The sequence below is a fragment of the Hippopotamus amphibius genome, chromosome 13, assembly GCF_030028045.1.
Source record: "Hippopotamus amphibius kiboko isolate mHipAmp2 chromosome 13, mHipAmp2.hap2, whole genome shotgun sequence".
NCBI lineage: Eukaryota > Metazoa > Chordata > Mammalia > Artiodactyla > Hippopotamidae > Hippopotamus > Hippopotamus amphibius.
Window position 1 is genome coordinate 25,194,147 of NC_080198.1, and position 23,763 is coordinate 25,217,909.

General features: G+C 42.7%; 1 protein-coding gene across 5 annotated transcripts in view; it reads left to right on the top strand.

Annotated features, from left to right (window-relative positions):
* The window catches only part of PRICKLE2 (prickle planar cell polarity protein 2), a 335,365-nt gene that overhangs the window by 262,128 nt on the left and 49,474 nt on the right, over positions 1–23,763 (top strand). For all 5 annotated transcript variants that reach the window (XM_057705868.1, XM_057705870.1, XM_057705872.1 and 2 more), the window contains 3 exons: positions 15,051–15,164; positions 18,166–18,303; positions 21,217–21,420. In XM_057705868.1, the coding sequence (XP_057561851.1) occupies positions 15,051–15,164; positions 18,166–18,303; positions 21,217–21,420 (456 nt within the window). The remainder of the gene's footprint in view (positions 1–15,050; positions 15,165–18,165; positions 18,304–21,216; positions 21,421–23,763) is intronic.

The following is a 23,763-nucleotide window of genomic DNA, read 5'->3' on the forward strand; positions in this document are numbered from 1 at the left end:
CCAGGTAACACTGTTGATTTCCCTTGTCTTTGAAATTCCACCTGGTTCCTGTGGCTTTCATGACGAAGCAGCCTCTCTAGTCTGTTGATTATTCCAGGTTTTAACAGGAACCACAAGATTGAAGAATAAACTGTGACTGCACTGGGTGTGGAGGCATTAAATGCTCAGGGCAGAGTGTCATCCTGTGACTGGTTTAGGGAGACAGTGGGTTGAAATGAGACGAAAATGAGCTTTGAAGTAGACCTAAGTTTAAATCCTAGCTCAGCCTCTCTCTCCTGAGCAGGTCAGATAAGTGGTAATTTGGTCAGTCCTTATTATTCATGGATTAGGTATTTGCAAATTCACCTCTCTGTCTCTCTCAAAATTTGTTTGTAACCCCAAAATCAATAATCGCAATGCTTTCACAGGCATTCCCAAGACAGGTGCAGAGGGGCAAAATTTTTTTAAACTGAAGTATAGTTGATTTAGAATATTGTGTTAGTTTCAGGTGTACAGTAAAGTGATTTAGTTATGTATATATATATTTTTAATTATATTCCATTATACGTTATTACAAGATATTGACTATGGTTCCCTGTGCTATATAGTAAATCCTTGTTGCTTATCTATTTTATGTATGATAGTGTGTATCTGTTAATCCCATACTCCTAATTTATCCCTCCTCCATTCTCTCTCCCCTTTGGTAACCATAAGTTTGTTTTCTATGTCTGTGAGTCTGTTTCTAGAAGTTTTGTATATAGATTCATTTGTATTATTTTTTTAGATTCCACATATAAGTGATGTCACATAGTATTTGTCTTTCTCTGACTTCACTAAGTTTAAAATTCTCCAGGTCCACCCACGTGGCTGCAAATGGCAGTGTTACATTCTTTTTTATGGCTAATATTTTATTATATATACGTACCACATCTTTTTGAGCCAGTTGTCTGTTGATGGGCATTGGGGTTGTTTCTATGTCTTGGCTGTTGTAAATAGTGGTGCTGTGAACGCTGGGGTGCATGTATCTTTTTGAGTTAGAGTTTTCATCTTTTCTGGATGTATGCCCGGGAGTGGGATTGCTGGATCATATGGTAGCTCTACTTTTAGTTTTTTTAAGGAACCTCTGTGCTGTTTTCCATAGTGGCTGCACCAATTTTCATTCTTACCAGCAGTGTAGGAAGGTTCCCTTTTCTCTACAACCTACCTCTCCAGCATTTATTATTGTAGACTTTTTGATGATGCCATTCTGACCAGCGTGAGTTGATACCTAATTGTGGCTTTGATTTGCATTTCTACACTTGATCTTAGCCAAAAGGCCGAGAAGCGATGATTTGCATTTCTCTAATAATTAGTGATGTTGAGCATCCTTTCGTGTGCCTGTTGGCCATCTGTATGTCTTCTTTAGAAAAATGTCTGTTTAGGTCTAATGCTCATTTTTTGATTGGGTTATTTTTTCGATATTGAGTTGTATAGACCTTTTGTATATTTCGCCTTGCCAGCCGCAAATATTTTCTCCCATTCAGTAGGTTGTCTTTTCGTTTTGTTGATCATTTCCTTCAGAGGGGCAAAAATTTTGAATACTATTTAGCCATAAAATGTCATGAAGTTCTGAAAGATTCTACTGTATGAATAAATCTTGAAAACTTTTTGCTAAGTGAAATAAGCCAGACAAAAAGAAAAATATTGTATGATTCCACTTGAATGAAATATCTAGACTAGGTGAATTCATGGAGACAGACAGCAGATTACAGGTTACCAGGGGCTGGGATGAGGGAGAAATGGGGAATTATTGCTTAATAGGTAGACAGTTTCTGTTTCATGTGATGAAAGGTTTTGGAAAATAGATCGTGACAATGGTTGTACATCATGAATGTAATTAATGCCACTGAATTGTATACTTTAAAATGGATAACATAGCTAATCTTATATATGTTCTACCACAATAAGAAAAAAATTTTAATTTCTTAATGAAAAATCAACTTTGGTGCAAAGCCAGTGATATTTTGGTGGTGTTGTTACGAGGGCATAATCCAGCTCACCCTAACCAAACCTTCCTTCCTACCTGTTCCTCTAAAACAGCATAATATAGGACATTTAGTTTTATGGACATATCTAACCTTGAACCTGCAGGCCAGTGTATTACCTTCACCGATCATTTGGTTTCTTAGAATAGGGAAGACTAAATTTTTTACAGTTGTATTCATGATACATTTGAAACTTAATGAGGCAAGCAGTGTAACTGAGGCTGAAACTAGCCTTGGTGGTCAGAAACACCTACTTCATAATGTATAAATGAGCTCCTTAGTTTTCGTACTTTTTCATGGGTTCACAACCTTGTTATTTTAATGTGCAGAAATGAAACGCTTTAAAATGAACTGATTCCAAACAAAGATCACCTGTATTTTAAAATGGCTTTCCAACAGTGTTCTTATGTAAAGGCAAGCTCCAGTCTACATAAGAACGAATGCTTCTTGGAATGTGTCGTGAGGGGTCATTATGGGTCACTTTTCACAGTTTAAAAGTTGAATTTGTCCTAGGATATCTTCTGTTGCTCCTCTCTAACATTTTTCAGAATGGTTCCACGTGACATTGTGACTCTATACTTAGCAATAACGGGGGGGACGGGGGGTGGAGACCACAGCAGGGAGTGGACTAATGATGTTTATAGCTCTCTACTGTGCTTTTCTTCATACCTTTTTCAAGAGAGTTTGCCGCAGAAGCAGACTTATAAGTTTCCAACAATGAAGTACTGGAACTGGCTCATACAGTATCGCTGAATCCAGTTAGTCAGTTGTCAGGAATTTTTTAAGCCAGTTAAATTCAGCCATTCTTAAAACTTAATTATATAAACTTATAAGTAGACTATATTAAAAACCAAAGTAATAAATAATCCTCATCACTTCATGATGACTTTCCCATATTTTACTGTTATCTGTGCTCTTGAGGTTATTTCGTTTATTATATCCATATGGTGGAAATACTGTGTAATTGTATGCTACCGTGCATCTCTTCCCAATCCTGCATCCAATTATGTCACATTGGTAGCTTGAAGTCAGCCCTAGTGGGATTATTTATACCATGGAAATTGGCAAATGCTACAGATTTAGGGATTAATTTTTTTTGTTTTTTGAACCTCTGAAGTGTTTTTCTCTTCCTCTAACAGCTTTTGCATTAGTCTAACTTTGTGTTATGGTCATTTCCCTACTTGTCTTACATATTCTCTTTCAACCAGAGGTAGTTGCTTATTCTTTTTTTTTTAATTATTTATTTATTGGCTGTGTTGGGTCCTCTTTGCTGTTTGTGGGCTTTCTCTAGTTGTGGTGAGTGGGGGCTACTCTTTGTTGCGGTGCACAGGCTTCTTATTGCGGTCTTCAGTAGTCGTGGCACACGGGCTCAATAGTTGTGGCTCACCACCTCTAGAGCGCAGGCTAAGTAGTTGTGGCGCACAGGCTTAGTTGCTCCACAGCATGTGGGATCTTCCCAGACCAGGATCAAGCCCGTGTCCCCTGCATTGGCAGGCAGATTCTTAACCACTGTGCCACCTAGGAAGTCCCCAGTTTCTTATTCTGTGTGTGTCCTTTCCACACAAGTACCCCAAAGTTCTTTGCATGTGGTAGACTGTTAGTCTACTCAGGCTGCCTCTGCCTTAACAGAATATCACAGACTGGGTGGCTGAAACAACAGCAATTTATTTCTTCACAGTTTTGGAAGCTAGAGGTCCAAGATCAAGGTGCTGGCAGGGTTTGTTTTCTGGTGAGACGTCTCTTGGCTTACACTCGGCCACCTTCTTGCTGTGTCTTCACATGGCCTTCGCATGTCTTTCACATGCCTCTGTGCATGGGCACCCCTAGTGTCTCTTCCTCGTCCTACAAGGATATCAGTCCTTTCTGATTAAGCCCCAATCTTGTCACCTCATTTAACCTTAATACCTCCTGAAAGGCCCTTTCTCCAAATACAATCATTTTGAGGTTACGGTTTCAACATGTGAATGGGGAGGTGAGGAGGCACAGTTCGGTCCACAATATAGACATTTATGACTTATGGATTAGATTGCTTCAAAGCTAAGAAATATAGATCCTTCACTGTGTGCCTGTGTTTTTGCTAGTTGCATTATAGGCAAACATCAGAGATCTGCAGTATCCATTCCAGACCACCACAATACAGCGAGTATCACAATAAAGTCACAGATTTTTTCGTGCATATAAAGGTTATATTTATACTATACTGTATTCTGTTAAGTATCCATTATATCTAAAAAAAATGTACATACCTTAATTTCAAAACACTTGATTGCTTAAAAATGCTAACCATCCTCTGATCCTTCAGCAAGCCTGTCTTTCTGCTGGTAGAAGGTCTTGTCTTGAGGTTGACGGCTGGTGACTGATCAGGGTGGTGGTTGCTGAAGTTTGGTGGCTGTGGCGATTTCTTAAACAACAGTGAAGTTTGCTGCATAGATTGACTCTTCCTTTCCCCAGCGATTTCTCTAGAGCTTCCATGCTGTCTGATGGCATTTTCCCCAAAGTAGAACTTCTTTCAAAATTGAAATCAGTCTTCTCAGACCCCGTCAATGCTTTATCAACTACGCTTGTGTCATATTCTAAATATTTTGTTGTCATTTCAAAGTCTTCACAGCATCTTCATCAGGAGTGGATTATATCTTAAGAAACCACTTTCTTTGCTCATTTATAAGAAGTTTTATCATGAGATGGCAAGCAAATCATTCTCATCTTCAGGCTCCACTTCTAATTCTAGTTCTCTTGTTATTTCCACCATGTTTGCAATTACTTTCCCCACTGAAGTCATCCGTGAGGGATGTAATTAACTTCTTCTAAACTCGTGTGACTGTTGATTATTTTGACCTCTTCTCATGAATTATGGATGTTCTTAATGGCACCTAGAATGGGGAATCCTTTCCAGAAGGTTTTCAATTGACTTTGCCCAGATCCATCAGAGGAATCACTTTCTTTGGCAGCTGTAGCCTTATGAAATGTATTTCTTAAATAACAAGAGTTGAAAGTCAAAATGACTCCTTGATCTGTGGGGTGCAGAATGGATGCTGTGTTAGCAGGCATGAAAACAATGTGAATCTCATTGTACTTCTCCATCAGAACTCTTGGGTGACCAGGTGCGCTGTCAGTGAGCAGTAATACTTTAAAAGGAATCTTTTTTTTCTGAGCAGTAGGTCTCAACTGTGGGCTTAAAATATTCAGTCAACCATATTGTAAACAGATGTGCTATCTGTCATCCAGGCTTTGTTGTCCCACTGATGGAGCACAGGCAGAGTAGATTTAGCATAATTTTTAGGGGCCCTAGGATTCTCAGAACAGTAAATGAGCATGGACTTCAGCTTAAGGTCACCAGCTTTAGCTTTAGCCCCTAACTTGCTTTAGCCCCTAACAAGAGAGTCGGCCTTTCTTTTGAAGCTTTGAAGCCAGGCGTTGACTTCTCCTCTCTAGCTATGAGAGTCCTAGATGGCATCTTCTTCTGATATACGGCTGTTTTGTCAACACTGAAAATCTGTTGTTTAGTGTAGCCGCCTTCGTGAAGTCTCTTAGCTAGATCTTCAGGATAACTTGCTGCAGATTCTGCATCAGCTCCTTGCACTTTTATGTTATGGAGAAGACTTCTTTCTCCTGAAACCTCACGAACCAGTCTCTGCTGGCTTCACACTTTTCTTCTGCAGCTTCCTTGCCTCTCTCAGGCTTCATAGAATAGAAGAGAGTTAGGGCCTGGCTCTGATTTAGGCTTTGGCTAAAGGGAATGTTGTGGCTGGGTTGATCTTCTCTCCAGACCGCTAATACTTCCTCCATATCAGTAATAAGGCTGTTTTGCTTTCTTATCATCTGTTTGTTCACTGGAGAAGCACTTGTAATTTCCTTCAAGAACTTTTTCTTTGCATTTACAGCTTGACTGTTTGGAGCAAGAGGCCTAGATTTCAGCCTTTCTCAGCTTTCGACACGCCTTTTTCACGAAGCTTAATCATGTCTAGTTTTTAATTTAAAGTGAGAGATGTGCAACTCTTCCTTTCACTTGAACACTTAGAGGCCACTGTAAGATTATTAGTTGGCCTAATTTCAATATTGTTGTGTTTCAGGGAATAGGAGGCCTGAACAGAAAGAGAGAAATGGGGGAATGGTTGGCCAGTGGAACAGTCAGAGCACACAAAACATTTATCGATTAAGTTCAATAAATGGGGCAAAACAATTACAATAGTAACTGATCACAGCAGCTACTCACCCGAGTATGCCCGCTCTCCCCTGAGAGTGTACTACCGCTTAATAAATCCTCGACTTGCTTTCTTGGAAAAAAAAAATCACTGATCACAGATTATTATAACTAATATAATAACAGTGAAAAAGTTTGAAATATTGGGAGAGTTACCAGAATGTGACACAGGGACACAAAGTGAGAGACTGCTGTTGGAGAAATGGCCCTAATGGACTTGCTTGTTGCGGGGTTGCCCCAAACCTTCAATTTGTAGAAAACACCGTGTCTGCAAAGCGTAGTAAAGCAGAGCTCACTGAAATGATGTGTTCCTGTATATCATTTGAGCCTCATAGCAATATTTCAAAGTAAATATTTTTGTCCCCATTTTACAAATAGAGGCATTGACTCTGTAAGAGATAAAAAATTTGCCCAACTGTGTACAAAGGGAAAGCGTTCGATCCATTATTCAGACCCAAGCAGTGTGACTCCAGAGTCCAAACCCTTAGCCACTCTAGGAAACTGCTACTCTGCTTTTTCATACATGTGTGTGTGTGTTTTGTCTAAAGGCAATATTGAAACTGTTATCCAGAAAGGAAGCAACGGTTGGGGAATTTTTAGTAGCATATACACAAAGGCGTAGGCATTCTGTGAAGTGTTTTGGTAAAATTGGGGTGGGGGAGTCTTGATGGAATTGCAGCTTAAAGGGAGAGTATTGAAACTCCCAGTTCTTCCGTTTCGAAGACGTCTTCTTTAAGACAGGATAAAATAAATAACTGTCAGATAATGCTCCAAACTAAGTGGAAAGTATTTTCTAACTAAACACTGAAGTTTAATATTCTAAATTAAAAAAAATTTTTAAAGGATTAGAAAGAGAGCAAGCATGTGAGTGCAGACAGGCGTAGCCATGGAACAACTCACCTGATTTTGAATCACAGTACTGCTTAGGAGGTAACGGTGATTATTTTCTTTAATTTCTTTGAACAGAGTTGACTCAACTTGAAAGAAATTATCTGGTTTCACATCAGAAGGGGTGTTGCGTCTGTCCTTTCCTCTTAAAGAAACAGTATGTTGACAGAGTCATCCTTTTCTTAGTGTCTCCATCATCCACCCCACGTCAGTAATCTTTGGTGAAAAAGCAAGCACTTGGGTGGCGTGAAAGGGACGCTCTGTGAATTTTACTGTGGTTCCTCCTCAAACCTCACCTGTGTGTCCTGTTGCTGCGTGTCCCTCTCCACAGCCACTGATAAGCCAGAAAGGCAGAGAGATGAGATCTGAGCACAGCAGGCCTTCATTCAGCAGACATTTGCTGAGCACCTACTGTGTGTGACGCCTTCTTCTGAGGGTAGATGGTGAACAAAGCCCCAGGCAGTCACATTCTAGAGGGAAAAGAGAGACATTGAACATGTAGATTATGTATCAGCAGCTGGTAAATTATTTGGAGAAAAGCAAGTTAAGGTTTTATCATTTTCAGCACTCGTGACGTTTTGACGCAGATCATTCTTTACTGTGGAAACCACCCTGTGCATTGTAGGAGGTTTAGCAGCATCCCTGGCCTTGACCCACTATGTGTGTCAGTAACACACACACACACACACCAGTTGTGACAACCAAAAATGTCTCCAGACATTGCCGAATATCCCCTGGGGGTCAACTTTAGCTCCAGTTGAGAAGCGTTGGTCTAAAGAGTAAGAGGTGGGGGTGCTGATTTATTGGCATCAGGGACGACCTCTCATAAAGGTGACTTTTGAGCAGAGACTGGAAGAAGTGAGAATAGGCATCGTGTAAATATCTGGGGGAAGAATGTTCGCAGCAGAGAATGGCTAGTGCAAAGGCACTGAGGTGAGAGGAACAGCAAGGAGGCCATTGTGAGCAGGACTGAATGGGAAGAATGTAGTACGTGATACGATCAGCCAGCTAGCTCTTCTGCAGGCCGGATCGTGATCCCATAGTGAGGACTTTGGCTTTGAGTCAGAGGGGGATGGGGAGTCATGAAGGGTTTTGAGAAGAGCAGTGATGTGACCTGGTTAATCTTCAAATGTTGTTGTTCTTGCTGAATAATCACCTGCAAGTGCACAAGGTGAAAGAAAGCCAGGGCCTAGAATCAGCTGTGGTGATCATTCCAGTGAGCACTTAGTTGAGGCTAGACTGGTTGTGAAGGGGTGGGGGAAAGTGACTGAATTCTGGATATGTTTTTTGTTTGTTTGTTTGTTTGTTTGGCTGTGCCAGGTCTCAGTTGTGGCATGCTAGATGTAGTTCCCTGACCAGGGATCGAACCTGGGTCCCCTGCATTGGGAGTGTGGAGTCTTAACCCCTGGACCACCAGGGAAGTCCCTCTGGCTATGTTTTGAACCTAAATCTGACATGGTTTGCTGTTGAATCAGACATTGGGTATGAACAAAAAATAAAAATAAAAAAAAGGGGTTTTGAAATATTCTTCTTTGGAAATACCCCAAATGAGCTTTTATTCTTGATTTTTGATCCTCCACCTATGGGAGTTTAAGCGTGATGCAGACATTGTTTAGGCATTAGGTTTTAGACTTATTTCCTAAATTACTTCCTGAGTAAACCAATTAAAATCATAATGTGCGTCTCCAGGAGAAAAGGGAAGGAGCCAAACTCGGTACGATTTTACCTCTCAGAGCCTGCTGCACAACACTGTCCTCCAATTGCTTGGGTACTGAAATTCCGGCAGGCGGGGGCCAAGTGAACAAACGGGCCCTCGGAAGCAGCCCGTCACCCCGTGCTCATAGCTGTACTGCTACCTGATGATTCTCCAGGTCCCCATTTGAGAACACGTGTGCACTTTTCACAGAATCCACCATGTGCCGTCAGTTCACACAGCATCTCTCCCTTCTCTGTAGCACCTGCCTTGTGAGACCCTGGGCATGTGCTAGATATTGCTGCCCCGGACTGACGTAGATGAACCAAGGTTCCAAGCTTCTCAAGCTGTAGGGGAGGAAAAATGGGAAATGAAGGCCCAATCTTCTAGTTAGTCTCTGAGTTAAGATGGGCTTTTATAAAACCTTCCAAGTGTGTCAGCCCACATTGGTGATTACACTCCAGGAGTTTTTACCTTTACCTTGTGAAGTCACATTTGCTTTCCCCGTAAAGCAGTGTTTCTCCTGGTTGGGTGTGAAGTTTTTATTAAGAATGCAGAATTCTGAGCTCTGTTTCAGACCCAGAGGGATAAAAATGGAAATAATGTTCACTAAGGGCCTCAAATGATTCTGGAAATAATGTTCACTAAGGGCCTCAAATGATGCAAACACTTGAACTACTGCTCTAGCATTAGGAATTGCATTCACTTCCAAGTAACTGAAATGTAAGTAAAGAACTAGTTTATTTCTTTTATTGCTTAAAGAAGTTCAGTGATAGGCAACCCAGGGCTAGTATGATGGCTCTGCAGTATATTCAAAAACTCCCATTCCTAAGGTTACTTCATGGTATAAAGTGGCTGCTGGACCTCCAGCCATTGTATTTACATTCCAGCCAGGAACCAGGAAGAAGGGGAAATGGGCAGAAAGGGCCTTTGTCAACTACTTGACCTCCTTTAAAAGAGCTCTCCCAGAAGTCACATCTTTACATGTCATTGGCCAGAATTTATTCACGTGGCCACGTTAGCTATGCCAGAGATACAGAAATATTGTTCTTAGCTGGCCATATTGACGCTCTAAGTAAAATGATGGTATTCTAATTAAGGAAGAAAAGAAAATGGATATGGATGGGCAGCCATCCCTGCCACAGCTGCCTTACACCATCATACCATGGTGTCGTGGAAAGACGGCTTAATTTGGAACACATCATTTCACTTACTCTTGGTTCATTTTGAACCATATGTTCTGTCATGGAGAACACCAAAGGAAAGCATATTTACCATTTCTGTGGTCAATCATGCAGACCTATTAGGAATCTACTATATCTTTTTTTCTTCTTTTCTGTCCATCCGCTAGTCTTTTTTTCTCCCCCCTTGATAAAGAAGGCCAAGAATCCAAGAAAGACAGAGGAAGGGGATGAGGAAGCCAAGTTCAAAGGTGTTTTAGCTGTGTGACTCTCAGTGTGATGAGTGTAATGTGCCGCCTCCAGGGTTTGTGGAGGGTTCCTAAGATGCTGTTTATAAAAACACTTCAGGCGTAAGACCCACTCATTAAAAAAACACCTTCCTTGATCCCTTCTTCATTTGGACAGTGAAGGACAATTGATTCTAAATTCAACCCCCAAATTCTGACTTCTTTGTTGTGTTCCCGCACTAAGAAAATAGAGATGCTTTTCATATGCAACATGTACCACCCCCAAATTTCAGCACTTTGCCCTTAGGATTTCTCATTTTTGTGAGAACTGGTGGAGTCCCCCTGCTTAAGCATATGTGTAGGTGTAGAAGGAGACACCTATAAACTTGAGTGAAATTGAACAAGTTCTTTTGCCTCCTCTGGGTCTCTTGGGATGCCTGGCAATGTCATGGGTTGGCTGTTGAAGGAAAACACTTGGGTGACTCTAAAACTCTTAAAATGGGCTCCCTGAACCAACAGCAGGGGCATCCTCTGAGAAGTGGCTAGAAATGCAAATGGTCACCCCCGCTCAAGGCCGCCTGAATTAGAAGCGTGTATATTAACAAACCTTCCACATGGTTCCGGTGGAAGCTAAAATGTGAGAACCACTTTTCTAAGTAAAGCACTTTTCTCTCCGACAAGGAGCCATTGACTTCTCTGACTTCCATCTCTGCTCAGGCAGAAATGCTGTCAACTGTGCAGTTCCTCTGACAAACCCAGTCTTTCCAACCGAGCAAGGTCTTGCATTGTAGACTTTATTTGCACACTGACTAAAGCTCTTACAATCTGCCTGACAGAGACTGAAGTTATTGCCAAACCTCGCTGTTGGGAGTAACACTTTAAATAAAGGCCTTCAGCTATTTCGTTTTCCTAAGCCCGTTTATTGTGTTCAGAATGCTTTTGTTCAGAGGAAATGTACCTCCTATGACTACACCCAGCACACAATCACAGGGCTTCGCTACCTGGGAATCTGTAGATGAAGTGAAGTTCTTAGCTCATTCCACAAACCTGCTTTTGGAGAAGTACACTCGGTAAACACGAGAGGAAAAATCAAGTTATCAACCTGTCAGATAATAGCTTGGTAATGATCATCGTTGACAAAATTCTGTTGGATTTGATTATTTACTTGTGAAAATTAACAAATGAAACATGTTTGGCTAAAATGAGCAATCTGCAGGCTTTTCCGAGATGGTGCCAAATTTAACTTTTGTAGTGCCAGAAAGTATACTAAATATTTTCCCCTTACCACTGGTATGATTGGTGTTTGTTTTGAGCTATACAGTAGTTTTATTGTGGAAGATGTCAAAGCATTTCCATGCATGTATGTGGCATTTCCATGTTCAGCCAGAGACAGATTGGGAAGGAGAGCAGTTTCTCCCTCATTCCCATCTGTCTGCTAATCCCCTTTGCTTAATGAAGAGCTTGCAAAGTCCAGCTCCTAAACACCAGGAGGAGACACCGAAGCCAACGTGCAGGGGGTTATTTTTCCTCCTGGACTTGAACAGGCTTTGAAGAGCACTGGAGGTGGTGAAGGACCCACTCACTGTCTTACCTCAGAGCAAGTCAGATCACCTACCATGTGATATGGGGGTGATTTGGTAGGTTGTTAGTGAATGCTTGCTGTTTTAGTTTAACAATGGAGCATTTTACTAGGTAAGTTCTTAAGTCATCCACCAAATTATTGGTTGCCTTGTGAGAAATTATGTTAGCACATTTTATATTCAAGGAATTATTGAAATACTGGTAGAAAAGATGCATTTTCAGTGATGGTGATCAGTAGGCTTAAATTATAAAAGGCACAACGTAAGACATCAGGCCAGGAGAGATGTTCCACAAGAGTAGTCACTGCCTCTGTTAACTTAAGAATTCAGTCTTTAGGATGGACCTCAGCATACTAAGATATTTATTTACCACCTAAATATCTCTAGAGCTCTCCATCACTGCGTCCCCCTTAGCCCAATCATGTGTTGGGACTCCTTTATCCTCCAGTCTTAAAATGGCATGGAACCTCTCCAATCCAATATCCAGATGTAGCCCTTGCCCAAGATGGGGTAATCAGGAGCCTTCTGTAAGCAATTGGAATTGAGCAAAGCTAGTCAATCTAGGGTGGCCTCTTGAACTGAGGTTATGTAAACTCAAGTCCTTTGGGGAACAGAACTGCAGAGACGAAAGAGTAGAGCCAAGGTAGAAGGACACCAGGCTTAGGGAGATGGGAAATCCCTCACCAATCACCTTCCATTGGAAGTTTCCATTTCCTCAAGAGGCTATAGCGTACTGCTGAGTTTTTTGAGAAAACACTTCATCTTTACAATAATGTACCTTTTCTTCCCCCCGAAACCAAACTAGCTTAAATAGCATTTTATCCCTTGCAACCCTATTTCTTAGACCATTTATATGTAGGGGCTCCCCAGGTTGAGTGTCACTCTACACGACGACAGTGTTGCCCTACCTCTTAAGATGGAAGGAAGGCCAGGAAAATCTGTATTGTTCCATTTGGAGTATAGCAAGCTGAATAATATACTTACTGCTGTGTGCTCATATTATTCATTGTTATTGAGGGCCACACGCTTTGCCTGCACTCTTGTTTAATTATCACAGTCATATGATGAGGATCCTGAGAGGTTCTGTTAACTTGCTGAGGAACACAGGGATGGGAAAGAACAGAGCCGTGACTGGGGGTTCAGATCTCCCTGGCCGTGCTGCAGAAGGTACAGGGAAGTCTCCAGCCTGAGTCGGCCTTGAACAGTAGCAGAGAGGGCTCATTCAGGGTACCCGTTCGGAAGACGACTACTCTGGGCAGTGAAGAGAGGGATGTGTGAGTGATGAGGGTTGATGGAGAGGGAGGTCGATGGGGCTGACATGAAACACTTCATGATCGAGCATCCACAGTGATTCATTTTAGTTTTTTTAATTTATTTTATCGACGTACAGTTGATTTACAGTGTTGTGCTAATTTCCAATGTACGGCAATGTGATGTGGTTTTACATATATCTACATTCTATTTCACAGTCTTTTCCGTTATGGTTTATCATAGGATATCATTCCCTGTGCTCTACAGTGGGACCTTGTCGTTTCTCCACATAGCGATTCATGTTATATTAGCGTCTGTCCCTGATGTTCTCTAACCATAATGAGAGCTGTGAGAATGACAAAGTGATGTTGCCGCCAGGCTTTAACACCAGTCATTTTTTGACCTGGGAGGCAAAGCCCATTCCGCAAGACCTAGGGACTGCGCCTGCTTCTTTATACCTGGCCCTTACCTGATGAGGCACATGGGACACAGTTCTCCTGAGCACATAAAGCTGTGCCAGTTTCTGATGGGCTCATCGCCAGCTTCTGATCCCAAAGTAACTCACGATCTGGGCTCGTGTTTCTTCTCAGAGACAGTGCTGGTAACCTGTGGGCTGCCTTCAAAATCCAGAACCATTGCTTCCCATCCCGGGACCTGGCTCCCTGCCAGGTGCCTCTAGGGAGGGGTTGCAGGGCTCTGGGTTCCGAAAGCCAGCTAGTCTACGGCAAGAAGCCTGTTTATGTTTGCCCTTGGGATTTGATTAAGAGGATGACACACACATGATGGTGAATGGTTACGATCATTTGTTACGAAAATAAGGATAGCTTTCACATTTTTTTTAAGGCTTTGTCATCACAAAGCCTTCTTCCTCTCTCTTCTAACACTTATGATTTTGCTTCTGGAGATCAAAGTAGACAGAACTTTCGCAACTCTTCACCCTGGCATTCCCAAAACATATGGTCATATCCAAGGCTGCCGAAACTCAAGGGAATGTGACCAAGTTTGTGGAGCATAACAGATAGGCTGAATGTAGTGCTCCAAGTCTTCTGTCTTCTCCGTTTTATTGAATGAATGCCTTTGTTTCAGAAGAGCTGGTCATGATGCTAAGAGATAGCTGAAAAGTATTTTCCATGGTGTCATCTGAGCTCGTGGGATTTATTTTATTTATTTATTTATTTATTTATTTATTTATTTATTTATTTATTTATTTTTTGCCTCTCCTATGTAAAGCATACCTTCTGTTTTGGCCACTTTTTTCCCCTAGTTTTGCATGCAGCTGGATGGTAGAATGTCTGTTTTCTTTTCTCAGGCAAAATTAGGTGTTTGATGCTTTCCCAAGTTGTTGTTAGGGTTGAATGAGCCTCAGAAATTGTAAGAATATGTCCTAACATCTATAAACAGGAGCATTCTAGGATGTACCAAAAAACTCACGTTAATGACAGTTTTTAAGTACACACTCTGTATCTTGAATTCAGTGGCTCCTTTTTTTTTTTTTTTGATAGATCTGTGCTGCTGCCTGTCCTTACGAAAAGCTCAAAACCTAGAGGGCTTTTAATGTAGGTGGAGGCTGAGGGACCCAGGAGTTCTCTGTGTGCCAAAGGCTGGCTTTGACTCCAGCGCCAAGACAGGCACTGACACATCTCTTTGGCTAGAAAGGCAGGTTACATGCTGGAGACTCACAGAGAAAATGGTAAAGTCAGCTCTCGGGGGAGCCTGCCGAGAAAGCCCTACCCTCCAGGTTCACCAGCATGTTTGCCGAAATCTCTTTTTCTTGGAAAGTTTGCTGGCTTTATTTTTCCCTTGCAGAGAGAGGAAAAGCCCCAAGACATGAGTGATTTGTGGGACTCTTTCTTCAAGGATGAATTTCTCTGCTTGCAGTGAAACTCATATGCTGTTGAGTTTCACAAAGGATGGGGACAGTGGGAAGCAGATTGTGTGCTGTTGTGGGAATCCTCTCCCCAGGATGTGGGAGTGGGCAGGTGGTTTGAATAATGGGTGAGTTACCTGTGTGCTTTCCATCTTTCAGGTTCACCAGTACTATAGCTGTCTGCCAGAAGAGAAAGTTCCCTATGTCAACAGTCCTGGAGAAAAACTTCGAATCAAGCAGCTATTACATCAGCTGCCACCACATGACAATGAGGTAAGAAAGGGCTAGAGGGGCCTTGGGAAGACTTTTCTTAGAACCTTCTGCAAATCGTTACCTTTTTCATAATCAGAATGCTGCAATCAGTGAGATCCCCAACGAAAAACTCTGGCAATGTATTTTAGGTTTTAGCTTCCTTAATTAGAGCTAAAAGAAGCTGTCGGACATCTTCTGGAGAGGATTACCGAAAAGCAGAATCTCATTATGGAGTGGACTTGCCTCTGTGCCTGGCACTACTAGCTATTTGTGGTAACCAGGGAGCACTAAAATTTGAAAGTTAAAGTCCAGGTTTTCTTAGTTGAAGAATGTGCGATGCTAGTTGCCTGAGCATGTTAGACGATTAAGTTTCCCCGGGCAGTTCAAGCCCAGCACAAACTTTGTGACTGTCTTGAATTCTCAGCATCATTGCTTAGTAAGTGAGTGTGTAAGTTTTCCATGTTACACTGCAGTAGAAGTTACGTGTCCAGATTTGCAGCTGTGAACATCTGTGTTTTTGTCATTTCCAGTCCAACTTGCCAAGGTCACCCTTTGTACTCTTGAAGGTATGACTTGCAGGCTGTCCTTTTTTCTGAACCCAGACCCAGGGCACTGTGAGCAGGCATTCATGGTCTTTGAATTGAAATGGATCATCAAGGGAAATCTGTAAATAACACTTTTAAAGATCATCACATTTGGGAGATTCAGATTTGCAAACTAGAAATTAATTTTCAAGTATCTGGTTTTTAAAAATAGTGATCCTATAGAATCGAATTGTCTACTTAACTCTGTGATTTAAAGAAAAACAATTTTAAGTCGAAAGGAGAAATTTAAAACCCCTTTAGAGAGCTGGACCCCAGCTTTTTACCAGCTGCCCCCACCCACGAGCTCAGCCCCTGAGGAAATGAGTGAGTGCTTTTTTTCAGTCTTTATCTTCCCACATTGAAATAAAAGGAAAAAATCAAGAGCCTCAAAAATAATTTTGAATAAGTAGAGCAAAAGCTTAAAAACTGAAGCAACTCCCTAGAAAGACAGCCATAATTCCCTTTCCTGTTGTTTATTTCAGACTTCATAAAACACATTTAAATAATGCTTTCTCCTTTAAAGAGGAGCGCAAGCGTTGTAACCCGATGCCCAAGTTAACTAATTTGGAAGTAAAAATGCCTGTTTTTACAAGCAGGAGGGGTGTGCCTTTCTTTCAAAGCATGTCCATAAATTGTCAGTGGTGTAACCATATATTCTGGGCTTTTCAGGTCATTGCAGTTCTTTCTCCACATGAAGACTCCTTTTTTTTTTTAAACATTTTTTTACTTGATGGAAGTGATCTGCTCTTTTCTGCTCTTCTCTGCTATTTAATGGTTAATTCTGTTTATGGTTAACTGTGATTTCATGGATAGAGACCCTTCAGATTTCTTCTTCCTGTTAGTGAGAGTTGCTTACATGTGACCCAGTGGACAGATTTGCCCATTTGACATGGTTTTTTTAAGGACAAAGGGTGATTCTAAAATAAATATTTGATCATTCTCTTTTTCACCCAGATTAGACAATTTTGATGTATACAGCTGTTGTGGTTTTCAGACTCATCCTAGTTCAAAGATTTCCCTTTAACCATCTGTAGGACAAATCATCTGCGCAATTTGGTTATCCTTCCTGATGCTCAGATTATTCTAAAGTACGACAGGGGTTGGGATTAGACACGTGTTTCCCAGAGTGTAGTAGACCTGTGACTTTGGGTGTTGCATGGACGTGGCAATAAATAATATTGAACCACGCAATGAGAGACTCACTCCCTTTTAAATTGTATGGCGTTCCTTGTGACTGAGTGGTCAAGGTGGAAATTTTAGTTTCTGGGGACAGGTATCTCACACCTCTCCAACTTCTGCTAGTCTCCATTTTCAAGTAACAGCATTAAGAACCTCTGTTTCAGAAAATCCCACAAAGCAAAAGTAGCCAGCTAGAATCCAACAATGTGGTTTTGTTTTCACTCTTGTATTTAGTTTTATGGTCGCCCTATTTTTCACAAGCAATATTGCTTTTCCATTTATAGTCATAATATACTTTCTTTTCAAGTAAATGCATTCAAGTAAAAAAAGTGAGTCAGTTTTTAAAACCGTATTAAGTAAACAATAGTTCAAGATTACAGCAAAATTCCCAAGGAGTGCATAAATAAAAGAGAGAATGGTGGGCTTCCTAGGTGGCGCAGTGGTTAAGAATCTGCCTGCCAATGCAGAGGTCACGGGTTCAATCCCAGCTCCAGGAAGATCCCACATGCCACGGAGCAACTAAGCCCATGTGCCAAAAAAAAAAGAGAATGGGGAACAGCAGATTTGAATAGCTTTAATGTCCCTCCCTTAATTCTGTGAGTTTCTGTGTTGGACAAGAAGGAAAGCATCTTATGCAAGTTAATGCATTAATCAAAGCCCAGTGAGCAGTCCTCTCCCTCCTACACACACATAAAGACGCAGGGACTTCCGTGAAGTATCACAGATAGCTCTGGACCAACTCCTCAGTCTCACGCCTTTGGCTCCCATCTCATTTTGGGAAACAGAAGCTGTGAGCACGTGGACCACTGTTCTGGCTCGTTGGCCCAGAGCCATTCTTTGGTGTCAAAGATCGTTTCCACAGGCACATGGAGGTGAAAGTATCACTATCAATTTGAAGATCCAAATCACTTTGAAAGAAGGAGAAAGTCCCAGATCTTGACTAGCAGCAAAGCTATCCCAGATAATCTGGCCCTCGGTGAACAGAGTGCGGCAGTGAGGATGGAGACCATTTATATAGACCGTGGGCCTGTGCGAGACTGGGGCTCTGGAGTTTGGAGCCTTGAGGAAGCTCTTTTGATGGTCAACAATCCTCAGGTAGAGACTCACTTAAATAACCCCAAGCCTGGTGGTATTCAAGTGCCCGCTGGGACTGTGAAACCAAATGGGAGTGTGTTTAATGAGCAAACTCTGAGGTCTGGGCTTCAGGAACCCTCAGGAGCAAGGGTGACCCCTCCATGCCATCCTCTGTGTCTGTCCAGGTTCGCTATTGCAACTCCCTGGACGAGGAAGAGAAGAGGGAGCTGAAACTCTTCAGCAACCAACGGAAACGTGAAAACCTGGGTCGTGGCAATGTCAGGCCCTTCCCGGTCACCATGACAGGAGCGATCTGTGAACAGGTGAGCGTGGATCCCGAGGTGGGCCGAGGGGATTTCTCTGGCATCATTTCATTCATTCATTCGACAAGTTTTGTTGAGAACCTACTTTGTAGGCCTGGGGGATACAGCCGTGAACAAAAGATTTGAAAGCTTGATCTTGTCCTTATAAGGAGTTCCATTCTGGGGGAGGAGTCAGACAATAACATAAATAAGATAGAAAAAAATCAGCGGGGAAGGGGGTTAGTGCTGGGAGTATGGGATGGTTGCAGTTTTCAGTAAAGTGACTGGGAAGGCCACACGAAGACATGCAGGAACTGAGGGAGTGAGTCATGCAGATGGCAGGGATTGGGGGTGGTATAAGGGAACAACAAGTTCAAAGGCCCTGTGGCAGCATTTCTGTTGTGTTTGAGGAACAGCAGGTTGGCCAGTGTGGTAGGGCATAGGAGATGAAGAAGAGAATGGGCAGATGAAATCAGGTTTCATAGAGGGTTAGGTACGCCACTGGAAGGAGGTAGGGAGCCATTGGAAGGATTTGAGCAGAGGAATGACATGATGGAATTACATTTTAAGTCGAGTCCCTTAGAAAGTGGAGTTTCCTCTTTTCCAGGATCATCCCAGGACCAGTGCCATTTAAAGAGGTGGCAGATGTTCATCTCCCTGGGTTTGAGGGTTCTATAGCACAGTACGTGGAGTCCCCTGCATTCTTTCTAGGACCTCACTGAGTTGAAGGTCCGGATTTGTTTTTTCTTCTTCTCTTCTGTAGGATGCTCCGGGCTTGGTGGAGGAGGGTTTCCCAGAAAGCAGGGTAGGAATCCAGCCTGCCTGGGTTCACCCTGCCTCACCTCTTGACCTCCAAAAGCCTTCTGGTGCTGATGGTCATATTTTGGGCACTTCTTTTAGCCCTGCTGCTAAGGGAGCAGCCTCATCTAACTCCTTAAGCACTTTAGGGACCCATTCATGTACTGAAAATAAGTGAACTGGGTTAGTGAAGCAGGGGCGAGATACTGCCTGAGCGGAGGAGATACCATCTGGGGGCTGTTTTTTAGGGTTTCAAAGGGAGAGCGTGAGAAGGTTCAGGTGAATGAAATGGAGATGCTGATTAACAGGGGAGCCAGAGGACCACCAATTTGGCAGTGGGGGTGGGGTCTTCATCCTTGACACCTGCCCGTGAGATGCCGGGGGTCAGAGGTTAAGATGTGAGATTCTGTGTGCTCAATTCAGGGCCTCTGTCACTCTTGTGTCATTCTTGACCAGTCCAGGCGGGCTTCCCTAAGGCAATGGGAAGGTTGGATGTTTCATGGGCAGACGTGAAGAGTGGTCAAGAATAGTGACGAGAGCCTAGGGGCAGAAAGACATAAGATTGACTCATGTTTCTGCCAGATGGTGGTGGCCATGCTGCTTTTCCTAACGGTTTTGCTGCAAAATGGGGATAACAAATGCCTAAGTCATTGAGTCACGTTGAGGATTAAATGGGATTCTGTGTTGTTAAAGTAATTAAACAAGGAGGCCATTAGACTGGGGTGGCTGTAATGCCTTGGTAGCCTGTATCAGCAGACCAAAACCTAAGCCAGTCAGGGTACTGGAGTCCGAGGAAATGAAACTGAGAAACAACCAATTGCAGACAGCCAACCAGGCTTTCCCAAATAAGGGGACCACTTCATCTCTAGTCACTGAAATACCTTCCCTGCTTTGCTTCCATGTCTTCTCTATAAAAATCTCTCCCTGCGTTCCTGTCCTTGGAGTGCACCCAGCCATCTTCAGTTTGATGCTTCCTGCCCAATTCAAATCAGTGTTGGAGCAAATAAACTGGAAAACTTTAATGTGCCTCAGTTCATCCTTTAACAGTATGCACACCTCAGCTCTACTAACGTTGTCACAAAAGGCAGGGGTACCACTTTCTGTAACATAGTGTCTTTCTTATGTGTGGTCACTTGCATGAATGAGCCCCTAGAGACTATTCCATGAGACGTTGACTTCCTTTTCTATGAAGCATCACAACCCTTCTGATGGCCATGGTGTGGGAAAGGTCTAGAGGTCGCTTTTCTACTCTTTAGATGTTGCCCCCAGAGCTCAGTGGCCCATGTGGGGCCATAATGCTGGACACTCAGGCTGTGAACCTCAGGAGAACGCCAGGGTCAGCAGAGAGCCTCCCCCTGAACCTGTTGGCTCACACTTTACTCCTCCTTCAAAGACCCCACCATGTTCATTTCATCCCAAGCACAACTGTAAGCGTGGGTTGTCAGGGACTTTGCCTTGTTCCTCTCTGGGTAGAGGAGGGAACTTTGGAAATGAATGAGAAGCTAGGAGAGGGAGAAAGAAGAAGCCCTTTCCATAGTCAGGCCTTGGGAATGATACCTTTTCAATCGGGACTATGTGAAAAGATGGTAGGGGAAGCAGGCCAAAGCATGCGTGAAAGGCTTCTAGAGAAGATGGTTAAAGGTGGGCATGTTTTTATGAACCCACACCCCTTCCACCCTAAGTGCAGACTCTCACCTCCTCCCGGGCCCCTCCAAGCCCCCCTCCTACCACCCTCACCCCGCACAGCCTCCTCCTCCTGGCGTGAGACATGGCTGGGCCCCTGGCGGGAGTTTGCAGTATCTGAAGGGTGGTGAGACCTTCGCTGCGTTTGCCTCCTGCCAGCAGAGCTCTTGTATGTTACTATACTGACAGACTTTTCCTTTCTCTCCCACCTCTGTCATTCTTTATTTTCTCAGCGACGTGATCTTCTTGTAGGCTCTAGGAAGGGATGGGGGTGGGGTGGGGCGGAGAAAACCCTGCCTGCCACGTGTGTAAAGCAGGTGGCACAGTAACTAGTTTGAAAGTAAGGGCTCAATAACCAGCTCGTGATGCCGGTGGTGGTCTTGTACCCTTTCCGCGGGCGCTGAGAGATGGGGGCCGCTGTTCCTCCTACTGACGTTTCTGTTCGCCTCGCAGTGCGGAGGCCAGATCAACGGCGGGGACATTGCTGTGTTCGCGTCGCGCGCCGGCCACGGTGTCTGCTGGCACCCACCCTGCTTTATCTGCACTGTCTGCAACGAGCTCCTGGTGGACTTGATCTACTTTTACCAAGATGGGAAGATATACTGTGGCAGGCACCACGCAGAGTGCCTGAAGCCGCGCTGTGCAGCCTGCGACGAGGTCAGAGCCCGCTCTGCTCCGCGGAGCGCGCAGCCCCGCCGTCACCCCGGGTCACCCTGTAGCCAGCACGTTGGCCTGTGGTTCCTGCATGGAAGAAAACCACCCTCTTATAGTAACCATTTTGAGGGAGGGTCTAGCTCCATCCCTGGTTGCTAGAATGCCCAGGACTGTGGCCTGCTTTACTAAATGTGACAGTCTCATGGGCCGCTAGGTGGGAAGACAATTTCTAGGGCTGAGGACGTTCCCAGGGGCACTACGTCAGTTCAGAACTTAAAAAAAAAAAAAAAAAAAAAAGGCACTGTGCCACTTTACATTTCAACCCAAATCCCAGGAAGTCATCAGCAGCAGTAATAGTGTATCATTTATCTTAAAATCTTGTGTTTCCTGAGAATCAATGGGACAGATTGGTTTGAGAAGACAAGAAAATGGGTAGCATGATTTGATTCTCCCACAATTTACAAAGGTTCTGATGAGGATTCAGGGGGCAGATGGCCACTCTGTTTGGATACCTCTACCCCACACGCTAAGAGTACTTGAATTTGCTTTTCCGAGTCAGAAAGCAGATGGGGCACGAGGTTCATACCTGGTGTTAGCAGTCACTCCCCTTTTCCCCTCCCCCCAGCCCCTGGCAACTACTAATCTAGCATCTGTCCCCATGAATTTACATATTCCGGACATTTCACATACTTGCATTATTACAACATATGACCTTTTGTGTCTGGCTTCGTTCACCTAGCACAGTGTTTTTGTGGGTAACCCGAGATACAGCATATATCAGTACTTTCCTTTTCATGACTGAATAATAACCAGTTGTGTGTATAGATCACATTTTCTTTAGCCGTTTATTAATTGATAGACATTTACATTGTTTCCAGTTTTTGACTATTATGAACAATGCTGCTGTGAATATTTATACAAGTTTTTGTGTGAATGTATATTTTCTGTTCTCTGTGTGAAATTGATGGGTCATATGGTAGTTCTGTGTTTACCTTTTTGAGGGAATCTAAACTGTTCTCCAGAGCACCTGGAAACCATTTTACATTCCCACTATCAATGAATGAAGATTGCAGTTTCTCATATTTTCCTCAATTCTTGTTTGTCTTTTTCATTATGGTCACCTTAGTTGGTATGAAGTAACATCACTTGGTGGTTTTAATTGGCTTTTCCTTAATGGTTTAAATGGTTGAGCTTTTTTTTTTTCATGTATTTATTGGCTATTTGCATATCTTCTTTTTGGGAGAAATGTCTAGTCAAATCTTTTGCCTATTTTTTCAATTGGGTGAGTTTTCTTTGTATTGCAGTTTTGTAAGGGTTGCTTATATATTCCAGATACTAGTCCCTTATCAGATACGTGATTTACAAGTATTTTCTCCCATTCTGTAGTTATAGTTTCACTTTCTTGATGATGTCCTTTGAAGCATGAAAGTTTTTTATTTCAGTGAAATCCAGCTTCCATTTTTTCCTTTGCTGCTTATGCTTTTAGTGTCATAGCTAAGAAACTGTTACCTCATTGTCTGATCCAAGTTCATGAAAATTTACACCTGGGTCTTCTTCTAAATATTTTATAGGTTTTTTGCTCTTACATTTAGGTCTTTGATCCCTTTTGAGTTAATTTTTGTATGTGGTGTGAGGTAGGGGTCTGGATTCATTCTTTTGCATGTGACTATTCAGTGGTCCCAGACAGGTTTGTTGAAGAGACTGTTCTTTCCTTCCATCAAATGTCCTTGTCACCCTTGTCAATAATTAATGGGTCATAAATGTCTGAGCTTATTTCTGCTTTGATTACTGTAGTTTGTAGCTCCTAAATCTGTGCTTTGAAATTGTAAAAAAAATAACAAAACTCTGTCTTAGGGGGTCAAAGCACAAATGCTTCTGAGGGCTAGGCAGTTAGCGTAAATGACGGTGACTCATTTTAAGGTAACAGTGAGTGGTGAAAAAAAATGACAAGGTATAGAAATCATCACTCATCTGAAAGCAGCAACCCCTCATATTGTTGCCATGCAGGAATGTGTAACACACATTGCCAAATATTGTACCTTCAGAAGAGAATCCAGGATTCCAGGTGTTTATATGACATTTCTCATTTTAAAAAAACACTGTGCATAAACCAGATTAAATCGATACAGCCAAAGTGCCCATGAGCTGTCAGTTTTTAGTCCTGCTTTATATTCTTTAGGGTAGAACATTCCTTGTCTTGATACAACGTGGTTAAATTAATCACTGGCCAGGCCAGAAACTGTTTAATTGTGCTTTAGGTAAATCCACATGTGGGAACTGATAGAAAATAAACATATACATATAGATTTTTGTTTAATAATTTGTGGACAGGACCTATTTTCCTAC